General features: G+C 50.9%; 1 protein-coding gene and 1 non-coding gene across 2 annotated transcripts; both read right to left on the reverse strand.

Moving 5' to 3' along the window:
* Nucleotides 1-3861: 3861 nt before the first annotated feature.
* On the reverse strand, nucleotides 3862-21860 carry PXMP4 (peroxisomal membrane protein 4). The gene is made up of 4 exons (XM_004612564.2): nucleotides 21681-21860; nucleotides 12303-12365; nucleotides 9738-9936; nucleotides 3862-5446 (listed from the first exon to the last, which is right to left on the reverse strand). The coding sequence occupies exons 1-4, from the start codon at nucleotides 21791-21793 to the stop codon at nucleotides 5183-5185; spliced, it is 639 nt and encodes a 212-aa protein (XP_004612621.1). The 5' UTR covers nucleotides 21794-21860; the 3' UTR covers nucleotides 3862-5182.
* On the reverse strand, nucleotides 3919-4053 carry LOC129405326 (U8 small nucleolar RNA). Its single transcript, XR_008630494.1, has one exon. It is a non-coding gene; the product is annotated as a U8 small nucleolar RNA (small nucleolar RNA).
* Nucleotides 21861-22863: the final 1003 nt, after the last annotated feature.

The following is a 22863-nucleotide window of genomic DNA, read 5'->3' on the forward strand; positions in this document are numbered from 1 at the left end:
GCTCAGCTTTCTCTCTGCCTCCTACCTGGGCCCAGGGCACAGAAGCCCCAGTGGTTAGAGTGAAACCCCCAGGATCCCAAATACTCAAGGCAAGAAAAGTTATGTACACTCCTTCCTTTTGCGTCTGGAATAAGGCAATGGGGAGGGGGAAGAATTTCCTTTTATAACCACTAAACTCATCAAAAAGATCACCAATCTGAGGGGCTGGAGCGATAGTACAGCGGGTAGGGCGTTTGCCTTGCATGCAGCCAATCCAGGTTCAATTGCCAGCATCCCATATGGTCCCCTGAGCACTTCCATGAGTGATTCCTGAGTGCAGAGCCAGGAGTAACCACTGAGCATCGCTGGGTGTGACCCAAAAAGAAAAAAAAAAAAGACCACCCATCTGAGACAGAATGAGAGCTCAACAGACTGAGCACATGCTTTTCAGGCAGGAAACTTGCTGGGGAAGACTGCATGGTCCTCCAAGCACCACCAGCAGTGGTCCCTGAGCACCTCTAGATATAGCCCCAACAGAAAAAAAGAAGTGATCTCTCTGAAGTCCAAGCCTGTGCACATAAGGGTTTGCTCCAGGAAGCTGGGCCTTGCACAATGATCCGGTGTAGGATGTACTTAAGTCTAAAGTCTGGCTTACAGGGGCTGGAACAATAGTACAGGGGTAAGGAGTGTATATTGCTGCGGCTGATCCAGGTTCAATCTCCGGCACCTTCTAGGGTCCCCCGGGTCTCACCAAGATAATCCCTGAGCACAGAGCCTGAAGTAAGTCCTGAGCACCGTGGGGTATGGCCCAACCCCTCTGCTCTCAAAGAAAAGAGACTGCACAGGACTGTAGCTGGGAGTTTGATCTAGGACATGCTTGGGATGGAGGTGGAGTGCATATTTAGGAGACCTGGGTTCAATCCCCAACACTGCATGGTCCTCTGAGAGCCACCAGGAGCAAATCCTGAGGATCCAGCTGGGAACAGCAGCGGAGTATGACGTGTGATCCCGAGAAACTGATAACCAGGAGGGAAGAGAGAAGATAGTACAGGGGTTCAAGTCCTTGCCTTGCATTATGTCCACCCCGGTTTGAACCCCAGCACCACATATGGTCCCCTGCGCACTGCCAGTAGTGACCTATGAGAACAGAGACAGGAGGAGCCCCTGAGCTTCGCTGGGTGTGACCCCAAAACCAAGCAACAACAAAGCTCCCAACCAAATCCATGTTAAAAGCACTCTTCTGTTTGGGGGACAGGGGGCCACAGGTCCTTTACCAGCCTTGTTTTTCAGGCCAAAGCAAAATGGAAGCTCAGCTAAAAGGGAGCAGAGTGGGGGGACCCCTCCTGGGTCTGCCGGAGATCTGCCCCTCACCAAGGACCACACCGCCTTCCTCCCTGAGGCGAGCAGTTGGAGGCAGCAGCTGCTCCAGCAGCATCCAGGGAGCTGCCATCTGCGAGGGAAACCTATTCTTAGAGAGCAGAGATGGTCGGTGGGGAGCCGGCCAGCCCCACTGGTGGTGGGGGACAGGCGGGACAGGCTGAAAGCATGGCGCACTCATTTCTCACGGCCCTGCTTTCTCCTACAGTGGGTTGCAGGATGAGAAACAGCAGCGAATATTTACTGAGGGCTTCTTGGAGCCTCTGGTTTTGTTTTTTTTGTTTGGGGGGCTACCCCAGCAGTGTCCAGAGGCTTCTCCTGTGCTCAGGGGACCATGCGGTGCTATGGATTGAACTTGGGCTTCCCACATGCCAAGCATGCACTCAGCCCACTGAGTGACTGCTCAGGCCCCAGTGCTCATTTCACAGGCCTGGAGCCCACCTGCAGGTGAGCTCTCAGCACCCTTCTTGGCATATGGGCAGACACAGAGGGGTTCAGTCACAGTCCGTGAAACCCAGGCAGAGCCTCTTCAGGGCACACCCCGGCCTTCAGCTGCCACCCATCTTTCTGCCCGTGGGCTCTCACAGTCCACTGTCACCTCTGCAGACCTGCAGGACGAAGGGGCAGCTGATCTTACCATGACTGACGCATCCCCCCAAAAAACCACACCCCTCCCCAGTTAGATCTGGGGAGGGTCCCCCTGCACAGGCTTCCCATTGGGTCCCAGAGCTCCCAGCAGGGCTGAGCTAGCCTTCCCACACCTCATCCCTTCCCTGTCTCCCTTCCTCACACCCGGCCAGGGCTTCCGGGGCCGCTCCACAGAAGTCACTAGCACTCAGCGCCTGGTCTTGGGCAGTGCCACTGGGGAAGCCAAAACTGGCCTCTGGTACACTGGGGTTCACAGGTCATGTCATCACCCGAGGCACTAAGGAGCCCCTCTCCACTGGGCCTGGCCCCCCAAAACACACACACAAAACCAGACAAGCATATAAGTCTCTGTATGACCCTATCCTCGTCCGTCCCTACTGCACAGCACCCATTTATGCCACATGTCCCGGGAGGCGGCTTGCAGCCCCTCTGAAATAGGTCTGATCACTAACATTTATATAGCAATGCTTAGATTTCTACATTTATTTATTAATTTCTGGTTTGGGGGCCAACCTGGCTGCATGCAGGAGTTACCCTTGGTTCTCTGTGCTCAGAACCCTCAGAAATAACTCCTGAGGGTCCTCAGGGGACCATATGTGGTGCCAGGGATGAAACCAAGGTTGGTACATGCAGGGCAGGCACCCTGCCCACTGTACTATCTCTCTGGCCCCCAGATTTCTAATATTATTTATTTATTTTCATATTTTGGGCCACATCTAGTTCTGCTCAAGACTTACTCCTGGCTCTGCACTCAAAGATCTGGTCGGCTTCTGGTAGGCTCAGGGGACCATACGCAGTACCAGGGGTCAAATCTGGGACAGATTTGTGTAAGGCGAGTATTCTACCTGTTGTATTATCACTCTGAGATTTCTAATTTTATTTTTTTTAATTTTTTTTTTTGCTTTTTGGGTCACACCTGGCGATGCACAGGGGTTATTCCTGGCTCTGCACTCAGGAATTACTCCTGGCGGTGCTCAGGGGACCATATGGGACGCTGGGAATCGAACCCGGGTCGGCTGCATGCAAGGCAAATGCCCTACCCGCTGTGCTATTGCTCCAGCCCCCAAGAGATTTCTAATTTTAAAGTAAGGCACAGAGGGCCTGGAAGACTGCTCCCCAGAGGGCTGAAGACAGACTTTGCATGCAGTTCTGGATTCGATCCCCAGCACTTCATGGTTACACACACACACACACACACACACACACACACACACACACACACACACACACACAATTTTTGAATAAAGTCAATGAATTAAAAACAGAGCCTTTGAAATCAGATCTGGGTTTAAAACCTGATTTGGTTATACCACAAGCTGTACTGCTTTGGCTAGTTACTCTCCTGAGTTCCCACTTCTGTGAAACAGGGATCAGAGAGTTCTGCACAGCCACCGTCAGGATTCAGAACATTATGTTTGAAGCACCCAGGAGGAAGCAAGATCTCATTGAGTGAAAACAATTAGTAGCAATGAGTAAGTACAAGGCAGACCCCAGGCACGATGATGATGATTTTACAAGAAATCACGAGCTCTGGGAATGTTAAGAACCTTCTGCCAGGTCACAGCGGTGGGTTGGAGGTTATATCCTCCAGCTCTGTGACCACACTGTCCACTAGAGTTTTCTTTGATGACAGAACTGTTTGATATCCGTGTTGTCCAATATGGCAACCATAGGCTATACTGGGATAGTCCACTAGAGTTTTCTTTGATGACAGAACTGTTTGATATCCGTGTTGTCCAATATGGCAACCATAGGCTATACTGGGATACTGGGCACATGAGCAACTGCTTCCAAGCGAGACCCACTGTGTGTCGCCACCTGATGATTCTGATGGCATAGTATACAGGAAAACATATATAAGGTATCTCATTTAAATTTATTTTTACATTTTTAAAAAAATGTATTTTTTTTATAATCAGATAGGAGTGATTAGGGTGTTGTGAGTCCTAATCACACAGAAATGTTCAGCACGTATCATGCGAACTCCAATCATCATGTTCTATTTGCCCTCTGATGAGAGGAACAGGTAAGGATTATCCTACCTGACAATCAAAAAATTTTTTGTTGTTGTTGGTGGCAGGAAAGGATCCCAGGGCTATAGCCACTTTCCTGACACTTTTTTTTTTTTTTAATTTTTGGGCCACACCCAACTATTCCCAGGACTTACTCCTGGCCCTTTGCTCAGGAATCACCCCGGCAGTGCTCAGGGAACCATCTGTGGTGCTGGGGATCAAACCCAGGTTGGCTGCATGGGAGGCAACTGCCTAACCAGCTGTACTATTGCTCTGGCCCCTGTTTTTATGTTAGTTGCATGTCAAAAGATGTTATTAAGCCTAATGTCCCCTGTTCCTTTCTACTCTGTAAAAAATACAAAGCAACAGCACTTGCCTTGTATACAGCTGACCTAGGTTCAATCCCTGGCACCTCATATGGTCCCCGGAGCCTGCCAGGAATGATCCGTGAGCACAGAGGCAGGAATAAGCCCTGAGCACTGCCAGATGTGGGCACAAGACAAAACAAACCAGAAAAAAAAAAGTGTGTCTAAGAGCCAGAAAGTTAGTACTGGGGTTCAAGTGCGTCCTGCAGGTGGCAGATCCAAGTTCATGATCACCAGCACCACATCGGGTCCCCTGAAGCAGAGCCAGGAGTGACCCCTGAGCGCAGAGTCAGGCAGAGCCCCAGGGCACTGCCAGGTATGGCTGAAAAACAACAGAAGTGGCTACTAGAACCTTTCAATGACAACCATGGCTCCTGTGGTATTTCTAGGGAACAGTGGGACCACAGAGTTCCTCCCAAACAATACCTGAGACGAGGAATTGAATACTTGGAAAAAAAAAAAACCAACAACATATTTGTAGCTCATGTCCCTATTCCACGGGACCAATGAGAGGAGACAGGCCCGGCTCTCCCTGGTCCCAGAGAAAGCAGCAGCAGAGCTGGACCAGAACCCAGAACCCAGGCTCCCCAGTCCTGTTCCACTTGACCCGAGTACCTAATAGGATCCAAAAATTGGTGCTTTCCCGTGGGCAAGTAAGTCCTGGAACAATCAGAGCTGGAGCCTGAGACTGCGGAGGGTGAGAAGGCGCCGTCAGTCCTCCAGCACGGCCCAGAGCCCCAGCCCGCCTGGAGTCAGGCTGGTGGCCGCCTGGCTGGCTCAGCGTCGATGGCTGCCACCTCGTTAATTCGCCGGGGGGCTCTTGTTGTAGATGAGGAAGTCCGAGATGTCGTGCCACTCATTGCTGTCCTTGTACAGGTAGGTCATGGAGGACTGCAGCGAGGGCTGCAGCGTGCTCTGGTGGTACTCGAAGAGCCACATCACCAGCCCCCACACCAGCCCGGTGAAGAGGGGGAACGGGTTCCAGGCCGGCTCGGGGATGTAGCCCTTCTCCACACCCAGGCGGCACAGGGCAAACAGGACCCGGGAGGTCAGGTACATGCTGATCTGCAGGGTGAAAAGGATGGAGGCTTAGGGCAGATACAGACATAGGAACCTTCTGTTTACCCTCGGCCCCCCAAACTTTTGCGCTGCTGGTCAACACTGACGTGTAAAATGATCAGCAGTAGTATCTAGTAGTCATTATGATATTGCTTTAAATAGGGCTGGAGAGCTGGGACAGAGGGTAGGGTGGTACCTTGCATGCACCCACCCGGGTTTGATCCCCAGAACCACATGAGAACCCCAGCATGGCCAGGAGTGATCCCTGAGTGCAGAGCCTGGAGTGAGTCCTGAACACAGCTGGGTGTGGAAAGAGCAGAAGCAAAGCAAAACAAATGTATACACATATATAGAAATTGGTTTCTGAGCCACACCCAGCAGTGCTCAGAGGTTAGTCGTGGATCTGCACTCAAAAATTAATTCTGGTGGTGTTTAGGGAAACATGATATGTCAGGGATTGAATCCACGTCAGCCTTGTGCAAGGTGGCACCCTACCCACTGTTCTATCGCTCCAGCCCACATAATTGGTTTTTGGGCCACACACAACATTATTAGGAATCACTTCTAGCTCTGTGCTTGGAGACTTCGCACTGTGGTGCTCAGGGGACCATGTAAGTCTGGAGATAAAACTCAGGTCCAGCACATGCAAGGCAAGCACTTTAAAGCCTGTACTTGGGGGCTGGAGCAATAGCACAGCAGATAGGGTGTTTGCCTTGCATGCAGCCGACCCGGGTTCGATTCCCAGCATCCCATATGGTCCCCTGAACACTGCCAGGAGTTAATTCCTGAGTGCATGAGCCAGGAATAACCCCTGAGCGTTGCCGGGTGTGACCCAAAAAAAAATAAATAAACACACCTGCACTACCTCTCAAGCCCATAAGATTGTTATTAGAACTTTATTTTGTTGGGTGGGGGGTGTAGTTGGGGGCTTTGTATGTGTGAATTCTGGGCTCAATCTCTGGCACCATATGGTTTCCCAAGCACTGTCAGGAGCCCCTGAGCAGTTTGGGGTAGGAGAGAAGGAACAAGGAACTGACATAAAAGTCTGCAAGTTACATATTTAAGTTAAAAAAAAAAAAAGCTGGGGCCAGAGAAAGAGAACAGCAGGTAGGGTCATGGCCAACCATATGGTCCCCATGCCCAGCAGGAGTGATCCCTGAGTGCAGAACCAGGAATAAATCCTGAGCAAAGCTGGATGTGTCCCCAAACAAAAAACAAACAACAAACAAAACTCAGGGACTGAAGGCCTTAGTGGGAAACTTCCAGGTGCAATGACCCAGAAGGCAATTTCTGCAAGGCCCCCTACTCAGTGACACGACATCTCTGGCAGCACAAGACCACTGGCAGAACGGGGTATGACTTTTTTATTTTTGCTTTTTGGGTCACACCCGGCAATGCTCAGGGGTTCTTCCTGGTTCTGCACTCAGGAATTACTCCTGGTGGTGCTCGGGGGACCATATGGGATGCTGGGAATCGAACCCGGGTTGGCCTCGTGCAAGGTAAACACCCTACCTGCTGTGCTATCGCTCCAGCCCCATGACTTTTTTATTTTCTAATTTCTAATTATAATCACATGTTCTCATGTTATTTTAGCACACCTGGAAACACCATCACAAAGGAGGCACTCAGGGGCTGGAAAAATAGTACAGTGGGTAGGATATTTGCCTTGCATGTGGCTGACCTGGATTTGTGACCCTGTACCCCACAGGGACCCCTGAGCACTGCCAGGAGTGACCTCTGAGCACAGAGCCAGGAGTAATCCCTGAGCACCACCAGGTGTGACCGAAAAACAAACAAAAAAATAATAACAAAAAAAGAAGAAGCACTTTAGTCTGGAGTTTTTAAAACCTTATTATTTATTATTATTATTATTTGTGTTTGTGTGTAGTCTGAGAACCCAACCCAAGGACTCACACATGCAAGGCAGATACTCTACCACATAACTCACATCTTTGCTCACTCTGTAATTTTTTTTGGAGGGGGGTCACACCCGGCCATGCACAGGGGTTACTCCTGGCTCTGCACTCAGGAATTACCCCTGGCGGTGCTCAGGGGACCATATGGGATGCTGGGAATCGAACCTGGGTCAGCCTCGTGCAAGGCAAATGCCCTACCCACTGTGCTATTGTTCCAGGCCCCACTCTGTATTTTTTAATATAAAAATAAAACATTTTGAGCGGGGAATTTGGGCCACATCCAGCAGTGCTCAGGACTTACTCCTGACTCAGTGCTCAGGGTTTACTTCTGGCTCTGCACTCAGAGTCACTCCTCGCTTCTGAGCTTACTCCTGGCTCTGTGCTCAGGGGCATTCCTGGCAGTGCTTGAAAGACTATGCATTGGTGCTGGGGATCACCTTTACCCTATCTTTCCTGCCTGAAGTAAAGCATTGCTTTTATAACTTAAGATTTTTAAGAAATTTGTGAGAGACCGATAGAGGAGCTGCAAACTTTCCATGTAGAGTAAGGACATAAATGTGACAAGTAGTATTTCATAAAAAAAAAAAAACAAAAAAAAAACATTTAACTGGAGCAAAAAAAAATCTCCCCTTGTTAGAGAATAAGAGAAAATCATTAGCATGTAAGTTTCATTTTATGAAAATCTTTTTCCAGTGTCATCTGTTTCACATTTGACTGAAGATGCTGTTATACTCTTTGGTCTTTTGGGGAGATATGGGGGGTGCTCACAGCCAGCAACAGTGCTGGGGGGTCAGGGGAAGTGCTCAGAGGAACAGTGCTCAGATTTAACCCAAGGCTCCCGCACGCAAAGCATGTGGTCCAGCTCTTTGGGCCATCTCTTGGCCCTGCAGAGGGGGCTGGTTGTTTTTCTTTTTGTCTGGTTTGGGGGCCACACTTGGTGGTACTTAGGGTTTATCCAGGCTCTGTGCTCAGGGGTCACTTCTGGTGGGTCTTGGGGGACTGTGTGGGGTGCTGGGATCGAACCCATCTTGGCTGTGTGCCAGGCAAGCACCCTACCCACTGTACCATTGCTCTGGCCCCTTCAGGTATTCTGGAGGATTCCCAAACCAGGGCCCACTCCCAGTGATTCTTAGCTGACTGTGCTGGAGGTTCAGTGCATGTGCCTGGTGGGGATGTGATGCTTCCCTGCCAGGGATGACCCGAGCTACCTGCAGTGCTGGGGACCCAAGCGCGGGGGCTCGAAGGGGATCTGCTACTTGCAAGACATGTGTCTTAAGGCCGATAGGCTCTCTGTCTCTGTCTCTCTCTCTCTTTCTCTCTCTCACTCTTTCTCTCTGTGTCTGTCTTTCTCTCTGTCTGTCTGTTTGTGTCTCTCTCTGGGTCTCCTCCAGAGTTTTCAATTTGTTTTTGTTGTTGTTTACTTGTTTTGGGGGCTATACCAGTGGTGTCGGGGGCTACTCCTGGCTTAGTGCAAGGAGGTCATTCTTGAGAGTTCTGGGGAACCAGGTGCTGTACCAGGTACTCCTCCTTGGGAGGCAGGAGATCCAGCCCAGGGAACTATCTCTCAGGCCCTGCATTTTTCAGCTTCTGTTTCAAAACTTGTTTTTTTTTTTTTTTTTGGGAGCCATACCTAGTGGTGTTCAGTGGATACTCCTGTCTCTAGCTTTGGGCTCAGGAATGATTCCTGGTAGGACTCAAGGGACCATATGGGGTGCTGGGAAATGAACCCAGGTCAGCCATGTGCAAGGCAAGCACTGTACTCCAGCCCCCTGTTTTAAAACTTTTGCCCCTTAGGCTGGAAAGATAGTATAGTGGGTATGCAGCTTGCCTTGCAAGAGGCCGACCTGGTTTCACCCCACACGGTGGCCCGAGACCTCCACCACCACCAGGAGATCCCTGAGTGCTGAGCCAGGAATAAGCCTTGAGCACCAACAGGGGTGGCCCCTACACCAAAACCAAATAAGCAGATAAAGCCCTTTTGCTTCTATTTTCTTTTGCCTTGCATGTGGCCAATCCCGGTTCAATCCCCAGAACCACATACGGTCCCAGAGCACTGCCAGGAGTGATCCCTGAGCACAATGCCAGTTGTAAGCCCTAAGCACCACTGAGTATGGCTGAAAAAGGCACAAAAATGAATAAATATAAATGAAATATTTGCCACGTAGAGCCATGCACACATTGGGGGAACCAGACTTTGAAAAGGCGGCTTGACTTCCCAGTGGAAAACTGAGGGACAGGTGACCCTTCCAGGGTCACACGGGGTGGCTGAGTCAAACCCTTGGACGTGGACCGGAAAGGCAGCCTGGAGCTCATCTTCCTGGAGCCCCCACGCCTCACCCCAACACACCCTGCTCCCAGCCCCTCCCAGGAAGCCGTGTTACCTGGCTGTTAATGTTGTTGTTCTCGCCAAACACGAGGATGCCCCCTATGATGGCGGCCAGGAACGAGTGCGCCTGGTAGGTCTGGCCCTGAGCTTTCAACTGCAGGGCACAGAGGCTCTTGTAGATGAACACAAAGCAGGCCAGGTTCCGGGAGTGGATGTACGTGGCCTGGAGGATGGCTCGCAACTTCTCCCGCAGGCTGCACAAACACAACAGGCCACTGTGAGCCCAGGGGCTGGCACCCCTTCAACTCCAGGCTGCCCAGCCCTGGATTCAGGCCTGGATGGTGGATGCCCTCTCACACAGGCCTTGTCCTTCCAGCCACCCTCCATGGAATAGAGACCTCACGTTGCACTAGGCTCTGAGCACTTGGGAGATTGACAGGCTCTGTCAGTACCTCCCTCCTCCCCCCAGGGGCAGCTACCAGAGCGTGTCTCCATCTAAGGGGACGAGAACAGGGCCTGGCACCTAGGTCTAGGGCTCTGGTGTGCGCACACGCAGACTGAGTGCGGTGTAGAGGTGGAGAGCCAAGGGGAATGATTCCGAGAAAACCAGATCAGTTCGCTGCCCGAATGAGCTTTTCCATCTGAGGGACAGGAAAACCAGAGAGACAGGACAGTGAGGACGGCGCTTGCCTTGCATGTAGCCAACCCGGGGTCCAATCCCCAGCACCCCATATGGCCCTCCACCAGGAGGGATCTCCAAGTGCAGAGCCAGGAGGAAACAAAAGCAAACCAGAGACAAGGAAACAGGAACTTGATCATCGTGAAACCAGGGTGACCTGGAACCAGCCGAGGGTCTCAAGGCTCAGGATCTAGGGGCCTGGAGGGAAGAGGAGGAACCTCCTGGCAGGGGGCCCTCCCCCTATGGCCTAAGGAGGGAGAGTGTGAGAGCAAAGGAGCAGAAAGAGATTGTCCAGGCTCGAGCACAGGCTGGGAGAGACGAAGACTGCAGAGGTGGGTGGGTGTCCTGCTCTCTCATTTTCAGACGAGAGAAATGAACAGGTTTTTTTTTTTTTTGGTGGGGTTTGTTGGGTCTTTGGCTTAGGGAATATTCTGGCTCAGTGCTGAGGGTCATTCCCCTAATGGAGTGGGGAGGCTGGTGGCCAAGACCTTCCTAGCTCCAGAGAAGTGAAAGATTAAGTTGGGTCGAGAGCTGAGTAAAACTTTCACAAATTGCGCAGGGCTGTGAGAACAAAGGAGAGGAACAGGGAGTACTTCAGGAAACCCATCTGGGCCAGGAAGGCTGAGACCAAGTGCCCTCCAGGTGAGCTGGGTCCTTGAGCTGTCTCAGGGGACTTGTGGACATCTGCCAAGAGAGCCCTGAGCACCAGGGGTCAGCTGATCCTCCCCCCAGGGAACCTGTGGCCAAGCTGCAGTGCCTGTGTTGCTTTGGTTTGGTTTTGCTGCCGCGCTGGGATCCCACCCAGGGTCTTGCAGATATGACACAAAAGCTCTACTGTTGACCTGCACCCTTGTCCCGGATTTCCCAGTTTGTAGATACTGGCACTGAATCTACCTTCAGTTAGAAATTCTCTACCTTTCTGGCAGGCCACGGGCTCAGTGGCTTACAGCCGCTGAACTGCAAGCACAGGGTTGGTTTGTTTTTGGTGCTCAGGGGACACTTTGGGTTACTCGGCCAGGAAACACTCCTGGGAGTGCTTGCAGGACCATAGAGGATGCCAGGGATCAAACTTGATATGTCATAAGCCATGCAAATGCCCTACCTAGTATACCATTGCTCCAGCCCAGCAAGCACACATTCTTACATTTGCTACTCAGTGCTGCTACAGGTGTCTGTCAGACAAGATCCTGCAGCTCCACTGTCCACGATCCCTAGAGTTAAGCAATTTCCAACCACAGCACAGCCAGGTGGACATTAGTGGCACAACTGAAAACGGCGTAACCTCCAGAGAGCACCACTAAAACATGTGTTGCTGGAGCAACAGTGCAGAGAGTAAGGCACTTGCATGGGACTGACCAGGGTTCGATCCCCGGTACCACATGTTCTCCCTCCCCTCAAGCACTTCCAGGAGTCCCAAGCACAGAGCCAGAAGTTAGCCCCTTAGAGCACACACACACATACACACACACACACACACACACACACACGCACTCACGCACGCACGCACACGCGTGCACACACTCACACACATGCACATGCACACACACACATGCAAACACACACACACACACACAAACACACACACACACCAAGGCGGGGAAGACAAAGTTCTCACTAAGCAGCACAGAGAGAATGTACACAGCTGAAGACACCTGAGCCAGTGTGTGTGTGAGCACTGTTAAAAGGGTAAAGGGGTGCAACCCAGAGAGCACTGAGGCCCAGGGTGTGAACTCTGCGGAGAAATGTTACAAACCACACAGGGAGCATGTGTGACCCACAACCAAGCAATGAGGGAAGCAAAGGGTACAAATGGCTTTTGTTGTTGCTGCTGTTCGGGGTTTTTGTGGGGATGTGCAGGAAGCGAGCTCCCGCTGGGAAGCGGCCATGCTGAGAGCTAACCACGTCCTCGTCCTCTCCCCAGGCAGAGGTGTTGGGGGTTACCTGCCACTCCGGAAGAGAAAGGTCATGACCAGCGCGTGAGGGGCCCGGATCTTAGCTCCGTAGCTGTAGAAACAAAAGAAAAAAAGAGTCGCGTTCACTGCTTCTCTTCCATTCCTCTCTCCAGCCCTACCCCTGCCAGGACTGGGGGAGGGTAAAGAACAGTCAGTTAGATCTGGGTTCAAGTCCCAGCTCTTGGTAGTGTAGCGTCGGGCTTGTCATGTTAAATAACCTTCTTTTTTTTTTTTTTTTTTTTTTTTTTTTTGCTTTTTGGGTCACACCTGGCGATGCACAAGGGTCACTCCTGGCTCTGCACTCAGGAATTACCCCTGGCGGTGCTCAGGGGACCATATGGGATGCTGGGAATCGAACCCGGGTCGGCCGCGTGCAAGGCAAATGCCCTACCCGCTGTGCTATCACTCCAGCCCCCTAAATAACCTTCATTTAAATGAGCTTCAGTGTGGGGCCGGAGAGAGAGGACAGTGGGTAGGGTGCCTGCCTTGTACCCTGCCACACAGATTCGACCCCAAGCGCTGCATGTTTTCCCTGAGTCCCACGGAGAGTGACACCAAAGTAAAGAGCCAGGAGTAAGCCCTGAGCACTGCTGGGTATGGCCCCCAAACCAACCAAGCAAGCAATAACAACAATAACAAAAATACTTCGATTTTGTACAAAGGTAAAAGAGGAGGTCAGGGGCTAGAGGCGGCACAGAGGTTAGGGCACTGGCCTTGCATCCCTCGTTCAAAGCCCCAGCACCACAACGGATCCCCAATAGGGCTCACTCCCCAGCACAGAGCTCAAAGAGCCCCTGAGCAAGGGGAGGTCAGGAATGAGAGGGCTGATGGAAACCTCAGGGGAGGGAGGCAGGTCTGGGAAGAGGGGGGTGTCTCCACCTTCCCTGCAGGGCTGCTGCAGGAAATAGCTCCTTTGGCTGGGCCTGACTTTCCCACTGCAGCCTGACTCTCTTTTCCAACTTGGTTTGTGGGCCAGACCCACAAACTGGTAATGGGGAAGGTGATACTCCCAGTTCCATGCTCAGAGGCCATGTCTGGCAGTGCACCAAGGATTGAGCTGGTGCCTCTTGCATGCAAGGAGGCACTCCAGCCTGCGCTATCTCCCCAGCCCCAGACTTTCTTTGTTTCTTTCCTTTTTGAGCCACACTTGGCGATGCTCAGGGCTTACTCCTGACTCTGCACTCAGAAATTACTCCCGGAGTTGCTCAGGGGACAATATAGGACGCCAAGGATTGAACCTGGTGGGCTGCGTGCAAGGAAAATGCCCTACTCGCTGTACTATCACTCTGGCCCCTAGACCCATCTTTTTATCTATTTTTTTATTTCAGCCCTGGTCCTTCCAACACATCTTTTGTGTATGTGTCTGAGAAAAACAAATGGTCCTATTTTCTTAGGAGAAAATATTGAGAAATATCTAATACTAATTGTGTAGAATAAACCTTCATAATCAAAAAGGGGAGAAATTCGATAGCTATTCCATTTATTTCTATTACTTTTAAAATATCCTAATTAATTGTGGCTGGAGCGATAGCACAGCGGGTAGGGAGTTTGCCTTGCACGCAGTCGACCCGGGTTCGATTCCCAGCATCCCATATGGTGCCCTGAGCACCGCCAGGAGTGATTTCTGAGTGCATGAGCCAGGAGTAACCCCTGTGCATTGCCAGGTATGACCAAAAAGCAAAAAAAACAAAACAAAACAAAACAAAAAAAACCAAAAAATATCCTAATTATTGTAGGGTTGGGGAAATAGTAGTGTAAGGTGCTTGCTTGCCTTATACATGCCCAAACTGAGTTCGATCTGCAGTAACCCAGATGGTCCCCTGAGTCCTGCCAGGAGTGGTACCTGAGCACCAAGTCAGGACTAAGCCCTGAGCACCACTGAGTACAGTCCCCCCAAACATAAAACAAGCAAAAAATAATTATTATAGTTTATATCACATATTTGGAATAGTGTTAGCATTTATGTTTGTTTCTTTTTTTGTGTACGTGTGCGTGATTTTGGGGGCAACACCCAGTGATGTTCAAAAGTTATTCCTGACTCTGTGCTCAGGGATGACACTTGGCAGAACTTGGGGGACCATATGGGGTGCCGGGGATTAAGCTTAGGTTGGCCCTGTGCAAGGCAAGATCCCTACCCACTGTACTATCATCTCCAGCCTCGAATTTTTTTTTTTTTAAATTTATTGGCCCTGAAATTCTCTCCAGAACCTGTTCTTTTTTTTTTTTTGCTTTTTGGGTCACACCCAGCGATGCTCAGGGGTTACTCCTGGCTCTGCACTCAGGAATTACTCCTGGCAGTGCTTGGGGGACCATATGGGATGCCGGGGATCGAACCCGGGTCGGCCGCATGCAAGGCAAACACCCTACCCGCTGTGCTATCGCTCCGGCCCCCTCGAATTTTTTTTTATAGAACTTTTTTTTTTCTTTTTGGGTCACACCCAGAGTTGCTCAGGGGTTACTCCTAGCTCTGCACTCAGGAATTACTCCTGGCAGTGCTGGGGGACCATATGGGATGCTGGGAATCAAACCCGGGCCGGCCGCGTGCAAGGCAAATGCTCTACCCGCTGTTCTATCACGCCAGCCCCAAGCATTTGTTTTTTGTTTTGTTTTTTGTCTTTGGGTTACACCGGCAAAGATCAGTGGTGGTTCTGCACTCAGGAATTACTCCTGGCAGTGCTGATAGGACCATATGGGACACTGGGTATTGAACCCAGGTCAGCTGCATGCAAGGCAAATGCCCTCCAAACTGCCCTATCTCTCTGGCCCTTCGCATTTATGATTTTGATGTTCAGTTACTGTACCCCCACCACCATCAAAGTGACCAAGATGTCCTTATGTTACTTCTAAGCCCAACTCTTCCTTCTCCCACCCCCTTTCCCAGAGATTTATGTGGGCGGGGGTGCTGGGAACCACATCTGGTGGTGCTCAGGGCATACTCCTGGCTCCGTGCTCAGGGATTACTCTTGGCAGTAGTCAAGGGACTACATGCAGTGCCAGGGATTAAACCCAGGTCAGTACTATCTCTCCAGCCCTGGATATATATATATCACTGTCACTGTCACTGTTATCACTGTCATCCTGTTGCTCATTGATTTGCTCGAGCGGGCACCAGTAACATCTTCATTATGAGACTTGTTGTTACTGTTTTTGGCATATCGAATACGTCACGGGGAGCTTGCCAGGCTCTGTCATGCGGGTGAGACACTCTCGGTAGCTTGCCGGGCTCTCCGAGAGGGGCAGAGGAATCGAACCCGGGTCGGTGTGCAAGGCAAATGCCCTACCCGCTGTGCTATCGCTCCAGCCCCTGGATATATATTTTTAAACCATAAATCACATCACTTCCAGCTGAAAAGCCTCTAATCCCTTCCCACTCTTGAGGAAAGAAAATCCAGACTCCTGGGGCTGGAGAGATAGCACAGCGGGTAGGGCGTTTGCCTTGCACGCTGCCGACCCGGGTTCAAATCCCAGCATCGCATATGGTCCCCTGAGCACCGCCAGGGGTAATTCCTGAGTGCAGAGCCAGGAGTAACCCCTGTGCATCGCCAGGTGTGACCCAAAAAGCAAAAAAAAAAAAAAAAAAAAAGAAAAGAAAATCCAGACTCCTCCTCCCAAGCCCCGATAGGGGTCCCCCCACAACACCAGGCACCGTCCAAACAAAACCAAAAAAAGTTTAGGGATTTGGCATCTGTTCCTCACCTTGGCCCTCTCCTGCCCCAGCAGAACCTCCCCAGGATCTTTCCTGTCTCTGAGCCTCGCGTAGAGAGATCTACCTTTCCCTCACCGCTGACCTACAGCCGAGATGAGAGAATTTCAGTCAGATCCCAGACTTCCCAGCAGCTCGTCACACTCTCAAGCTTGACTCCTGACTCCGAATCAGTTAACTCTAAGAACAGCCCGGGGTCCTGGGAGGCGAGGCTCTTCTCGTCCTCTGTGAGTGCCCAGCGCTTCCCTTGGTGTTCGACACAGAGCCTGCTCATCAAGTGAGTGTCTGGCACCTCAACCAGGAGCTGCACTTCCTGATGGGAAAGACGGGAGGGCGTCTCCAGAAGGGTCTATCTTTATTTATTTATTTATTTTTTTGCTTTTTGGGTCACACCCGGCAATGCACAGGGGTTACTCCTGGCTCTGCACTCAGGAACCACCCCTGACAGTGCTCATGGGACCTTATGGGATGCTGGGAATTGAACCCGGGTCGGCTGCGTGCAAGGCAAACTCCCTACCTGCTGTGCTATCGCTCCAGCCCCAGGGTCTATTTTTAGCATGGTCTACCTCAAAGTTAACAAATTCCCTAAAGCAAAAACAACAACAAAAAAAACGAATTCCCTACAGCAGTTGCTAAGTAACATTGCCTGCTCTCTTTCTTCCTTCCCACAGTGCTCAGGGCATCTCCTGTTTCTGCACTCAAAGATCACTCCTGGCAGGGATTCACGGGGTGGGGGAGAGAAACCACCATGTGGGGTATGAGGGATTAACCTGGGCTCAGGTCACCTGCATGCAAGGCAACTGCCCTCCTTGCTGTGCTATCCCTCCAGCTCTCCACTCTGTTTTCTTCTATTGGTTAAAAAATACTGCTCAACTACTGTACACAGGAAGATTTCAATTTTGAAAATGAATAAAAGACTGAAAAGAAATATGCTACAATATCTACTATGAAATAATATGAGGGTTTTTTAAGTCTGTATATTCCAATTTTTCTGTACTTCTAAAAGATCTATAATGAGGGGCTACAGATCAAGTACAAGGCACTCACCTCGCACGTGGCTGACCTTAGTTTGATCCCCAGCATATGGTCCCCTAAGTACTGTAAGGCTGGGAGTAAGTCCTCAACACCACCAGGTATGCACCCCAATACACACATCTATAATTATTAGGCATTGCTTTTAAAATTAAAATAGGGGTGGTGGGGGCTGGAGCAATAGCACACGGCCGACCCGTGTTCAAATCCCAGCATCCCATATGTCCCCTGAGCACTGCCAGGGATAATTCCTGAGTACAGATCCAGGAGTAACCCCTGTGTATTGCCAGGTGTGACCCAAAAAGCAAAAAAAAAAAAAAAAAAGTAAAAATAAAATAAAATAGGGGTGGTAGTGTGATGCTGGAAAGATAGTATAGATGGTAAATGTGCTTTGCCTTGCACACAGCAACGTGGATCCAGTTCTCAGCATCCCATATGATCCCCCAAGCTACACCAGAAGTCCCTGAGCACAGTACCAGGAGTAAGCCCTGACCCTAGGAACAGCCCCGAAACAAAAACAAAAACCAAACCAAATTTTTTTAATAATAAAATTAAAATAAGGGCCAAATAGATAGCTCAAAGGGCTGGTGTACATGCATTAAATGCAGAAGGCCTGGATTCAATTCCCAGTACTATATAGTCTTTTGAGCATCCACTGGGAGTGACCCCTGAGCACAGAGCCAGGAGTAGCCCAATGCATTAAAGAATTTGCCCCCCCCCAAAAAAAAAAACCCTGAAATTCAAGCCTCTTCCCCGACCTTCCTTTCACTTCTGTATTTGAACATGTGGGAATTACGTGGACAAGACCACCATGCTCACCTACACATTTACCCTCATTGTTTTAACTGTACCCAGTGGATCGTAATAAAGAAGACAGCACCTCCAATTTGCTGTGTGTTCTCGGAAAGTACTTAACCTCTCTGAGCCTTCCTCCTCCCATCAGTAAAAATATTTCCCATTTCAGACCTGCCCTGGCGATGAAGGACCCCTGAGTGTCCAGAGCCTAATCAATACTGGCATCCTTTCTTCTTTATTGAACCCTGTCTCCCCACCAAGTTCTCCAGACCTCAGGGCCTGGGCTAATCAGCTCACCTATGCATTTACCTTCTATAACCTGGGCTACAACTCCAGGACAACCTCGAGACAAGGCTCATGAAGCCTAATTATCCCCCTATGAGTCTGTGTGGCAGTTCTCTGCAGGCTTGACTTGAAGTAACAGAAGACTGGAAGCAAACCTGCATCCATCCACAGCAGGCTACCGGGTGAACAGACATGGCCCCTGGGCCAGGAGGAGGGGGTTCAGTGGTGGAGCACATGCTTAAACATATGATGCCTGGGCTCCATTCCCCGCACCAGCAAAAAGCAAAGGGTGAACAACAGACAGCCGTGAAAGAAGGAAATAATGCAGGGTGGATGGGAGTAAGGCTGGTGGAACTTCAGACTGCAGGTCTAGGGAAAGGCAATATGTCAAACAGAAATTTTTCCCCAGGGGTGGGGGAGAATCTATGTATTTGCTTGTGTATGTATCCCATGCCACAGTCCTGGAGGCAGGCACCAGAGATGGAGGGGTCACCTCCAGGAAGGGGCTTTGGCGGCTGGTGGGCCTTGAAGCATCCAACTTTTTTTTTTTTTTTTTGCTTTTTGGGTCACACCTGGCAATGCATAGGAGTTATTCTTGGCTCATGCACTCAGGAATTATCCCTGGTGGTGCTCAAGGGACCATATGGGATGCTGGGATTTGAACCTGGGTCAGCTGGGTGCAAGGCAAATGCCCTACTCGCTGTGCTATCACTGCAGCCCCCAGCATCCAACTTTATAAGCCTTTTGACGCTCTGTTGCCTCACATAAAAGAAATCTATTGGAGACGAAGGAGATAGCAAAGAGAGCATACACTGTGCTCATAGGAGGCCTGGGTTTGATCAAAGCATGGTGTGGTACCTCAAGCATAGCCAGAAGCAACCCTGAGCTCTGAGTGTCATGCCAAAACAAACCCTTCAGGGGACCAGAGGGATGGTTCAGTGGATAGGGGGATTGTCTCGCACACAGCCAACCTGTTTGATCCACAACACCCCATATGCCCTGGCCCCCCACCGTGCACTGCCAGAACTGACTCCCTAAGCTAGGAGCCAGGAGTATGCCCTGAGCACCACCTGATGTGGTTAAAAAAAAAAAAAAGGCAACAACAAACAAAACTGTCAAATCTAAAATAAAAAAATAAAAAAGAGTGAAACAGGTGTGATGCAATGGGGTCCTGAGGTGCCCCACTCTCTTGAGCAACTGAGACAACATGACTATTGACAGGCTGGCAGTCAACATTCCAGGATAATTAGTTTTGCCTTGTGTTTGGGGCCACACCTGGCTGTGCTCGGGGCTTACTCTTGGCTCTACACTCAGACATCACTCCTGGTAGCGTTCAGGGTCCCTTTGGGGTGCTGAGGTCTGAACCTAGATCAGTACAAACCTAGCCACGTGCAAAGCCATCATCACCTTCCCCACTGTCCTGTCCTATCTGTCCAGTCCCTCCAGGATTATTACTAATGTCCATCACCATTAATCTCCAGAGGGATATGCTCTTATTTTTCTGAGCTGCACACTGATCGATTTAGAAGTGTGATAGAGAATCAAACATCCCTGTTATCTAAGCCTGCCCCCTGAAATATCTGGGAAACTGTGGATCTTATCCCTCCAAATTTCCCCCTGGAAATTTGGAATGGCAGCACTCTTCCATAAAGGGTGACGGGCTTATCACCGAGGCATGTGTGAGTTTGCTTCCTTTGCACAGGGGAGGACACTGAGGCTGGAAGAGAAGAGGAGCCCCTAGTTTGAGAGGCAGGAACGAGGATTTGAGCTCCTGAGCTGAGCTGAGGAAGTGCCTGCCCTGGCTGGGAAGGTCCCTGCAATCACTTAGGGCGGAAAGGGAGTCTAACATCAGCATTGGGCAATGCCCATTGCCACCAGGGTGCCAACTTACGCTTTGCCCTGAGATTGCCTTGGCAAAGAGCCACTGACGTTACCATAGGCTGCACTCCACCCAGGTCACATGACACATAGCTGCTATGCTCTTGCCAGTCACCTTGATTCCAGACGCCCAGAGCCTGCATTGGGGTCAGGCATCCCTGGATTTGGATCCTGGCTCTAGGTCAGGGCTAGAAAGAAACTTGAAGGACTAGGACCCAGGCCTGGTATGCATGAGGCCCCACGTCTGATTCCTGGCATGACACAGAACCCAAGCGTGGTATATGTTGCCCTAGTGGCTCCCAGCTCCACTGGGTCCCAGCAGCATCACATCACCAAGCCTGAGCACTGAACCTGCAATCAAGCACTGCTGGGGAGTGACCAAGTCCCCTGAGCACTGCTTAGGAGCAACTCCCCAGAAGGAACCCTAGCTCTATAACCCTAAATGATGTGCCCGTAAACAATGAGTGTGCCTCTCTAGCCCACTGACCTCTCATGTAGAAAATGGGGACAATGGCAATTCTGCCCTTGCACACGTATTCATTTCCGATAAATATCTGAGCACCTAGGTGCTAGGTGGACACGAGGAACAAGGAAAGGAGACACAAATTTCTGTCTCACACAGTTCTTGTTCTAGTGAGAGAAAGCATGAAAAATCAGCACTCAGGGTCACAAAGTGATAAATATTGTAGAGAAAATGACGTAAAGAACGAGTTGGGGAGTTCATAGGTGGCCTGAAAAGTGGGAGGGAAGTGGGACAGGCAGACATCAATAATAATAACAATCAACAGCAGCCACCAGTGGTAAATCCATCGGGCATTGTGCTGAGCATTTCAGACACAGTGACTTAATCTTCTGCCAGTAGGATAGAAGTACTGTTATTCCCATTTTATGGAAATCAAGGTTTAAAGAGACTGAATGACTCAAAACCACGTGGTTAGTTGGCCGGGGCACTGAAATGGAGGCGGTTCACATCCCTACCACCACACTGTGCTGCCACTGGGATGCCAACTCCGGGCGGGCACAAGTTTTTGTTCAGCTGTCCTTGGCTAAGTCTCTGATTCTGGCTTAATAAATAATAGCTGTGGCACACGACGTTTAACGGGGGCCTCACTGCCTTCCGGACACCACCAGGCAGCACCCAGGGCGGCTTCTCCTGCGGGTCTGATGGTCAGGGTGGAACCAAACTGACCAGCGGTCATTTGCAGCTTCTTTTTACCCAGGAGTCTCCTGTGCCACAAGGGGGCTGGGGCAGGCTGGAGTCCTACGGATGAGGAATCAGAGGAGGGGTGGGAAGTCCGCGGGGAGCAATGTGCAGGAGGCGGAGGCCAGAGGCTAGCGTCTTGCAGCGTCGTTGGGACCACCGAGTCCTGACAGGCCCAAGGACACGCAGCGATTGGGGCGGGGGAAGGAGCTGGCCCCCAAAGAAGGCTGACAGGCCCCCCCCCCCCCGCCCCCGGCAGAAAAGTGGTCAAGGATCCAGAAGCGGCAGAGTGGAGGAGATGCCCGAACCCAAAATCCAGCGCCCACCGTGCAGAGGGTGGACACCGAGAGGCCGCGCCACGGCAGGGCTGCTCAAGGGCAGAGAGCGCGAGGGCGCCAGGCCCAGAACCGCGCCTCCGACCCCAGCCAAGGCGCCGCATCTCGGCCCGGGCCCGGCCCGACCGCCCCACTCACACTGCCCCGTTCCGGAAGCCCTTAAGCACAGCCAGCGCAGCATGGTAGCGACGATTACGCAGCAGCGTGTTGACCATCTGGAGGACAACTCGAAGCTGCGGTGGGGCTGACATGGCGCGAACGGCACCGGGGTTCTGAGCACCGAGGCGGACCCGCACTGACAGCCACAGGTTCCGTCAGCACGGCTCACGGCGGGCTGGAGCGCCGGGCCCCGCCCATGGTTGCGCTCAGAGGCTAACGGTTCTGTCACTCACACAGAAAGAGCCAATCACCAGGCGCGCTCGCTCTCCCGACTCAGTAGCTGACTGGGAGAGAAGAAGAGTTTGTAACCAATCGCAGCGGGCTCCGCCCGATTTCCCCTCAAGAAAGATTAGGATTGCTCACCCGAGTTTATCCAATCAGAAAGCAAAGCTCCTTCCAGCTAGACTGGGGTGTGTCACTTCTAAACTTCGGAGGTTTCCTCACAGGGGAGGTGCCCTCTCTCGAGCCCTGATAAATACATTTTATTTTATTTTATTTTATTTTATTTATTATTTTTGCTCTTTGGGTCTCACCTGGTGATACACAGGGGTTACTCCTGGCGCATGCACTCAGGAATTACTCCTGGCGGTGCTCGGGGGACCATAAATGAATTTTAAATGGTGCTTCTGGAAGACGCCAACGCTCATCTTTACAAATAAGTGCAGGGAACACTGTGATATTCTCATAGCTCGCATAGTGGTTTCCAGCTCATCTTTACACATGAGTACAGGGAACACCGTGATATTCTCTTAGCTCGCACAGTGGTTTCCAGCTCATCTTTACCCATGAATACTGGAAACTCCGTGATATTGTCATAGCTCCCACAGTGGTTTCCATTTATCCCTAAAACACAATTTCTTTGGGCCAAGGAGAGAGCCTGAGCGGCAGGGAACCCCGGAGTTTGAACCTCTTGCATTGCATGGTCCCCTGAATACCTCTGGGTTTTGGTGACCACCCCCGAAAAAAAAAAAAAAGAAGCAAAAGCAAAAACAAAACAACGAAAATCCTTCCCATGGCTAACACAAAAATAATCTATAATCTGTTTTCTGCTTTTTTTTTTCCCTCCCTCACCTCTGTTCAGTCACCTCCCTCTTGCTCTTCTTTGGACCTGGCTAGAACACTTGCTATTTCCCTTCCAGGTGTTTATTTACCACACCCAATT

The sequence above is a fragment of the Sorex araneus genome, chromosome 5, assembly GCF_027595985.1.
Source record: "Sorex araneus isolate mSorAra2 chromosome 5, mSorAra2.pri, whole genome shotgun sequence".
NCBI classification, from domain to species: Eukaryota; Metazoa; Chordata; class Mammalia; order Eulipotyphla; family Soricidae; genus Sorex; species Sorex araneus.

What these genes read in the sequence shown, in the direction of transcription:
- PXMP4 (XM_004612564.2), bottom strand. Translation starts at nt 21,793, where the DNA reads ATGTCAGCCCCACCGCAGCTTCGAGTTGTCCTCCAGATGGTCAACACG. An exon ending in TTTCTCTTCCGGAGTGGCAG is followed by an intron (nt 9,937 to 12,302) that starts GTAACCCCCAAC and finishes GTGTTTGTGCAG; the next exon opens with CCTGCGGGAGAAGTTGCGAG. An exon ending in ACAACAACATTAACAGCCAG is followed by an intron (nt 5,447 to 9,737) that starts GTAACACGGCTT and finishes TTCACCCTGCAG; the next exon opens with ATCAGCATGTACCTGACCTC.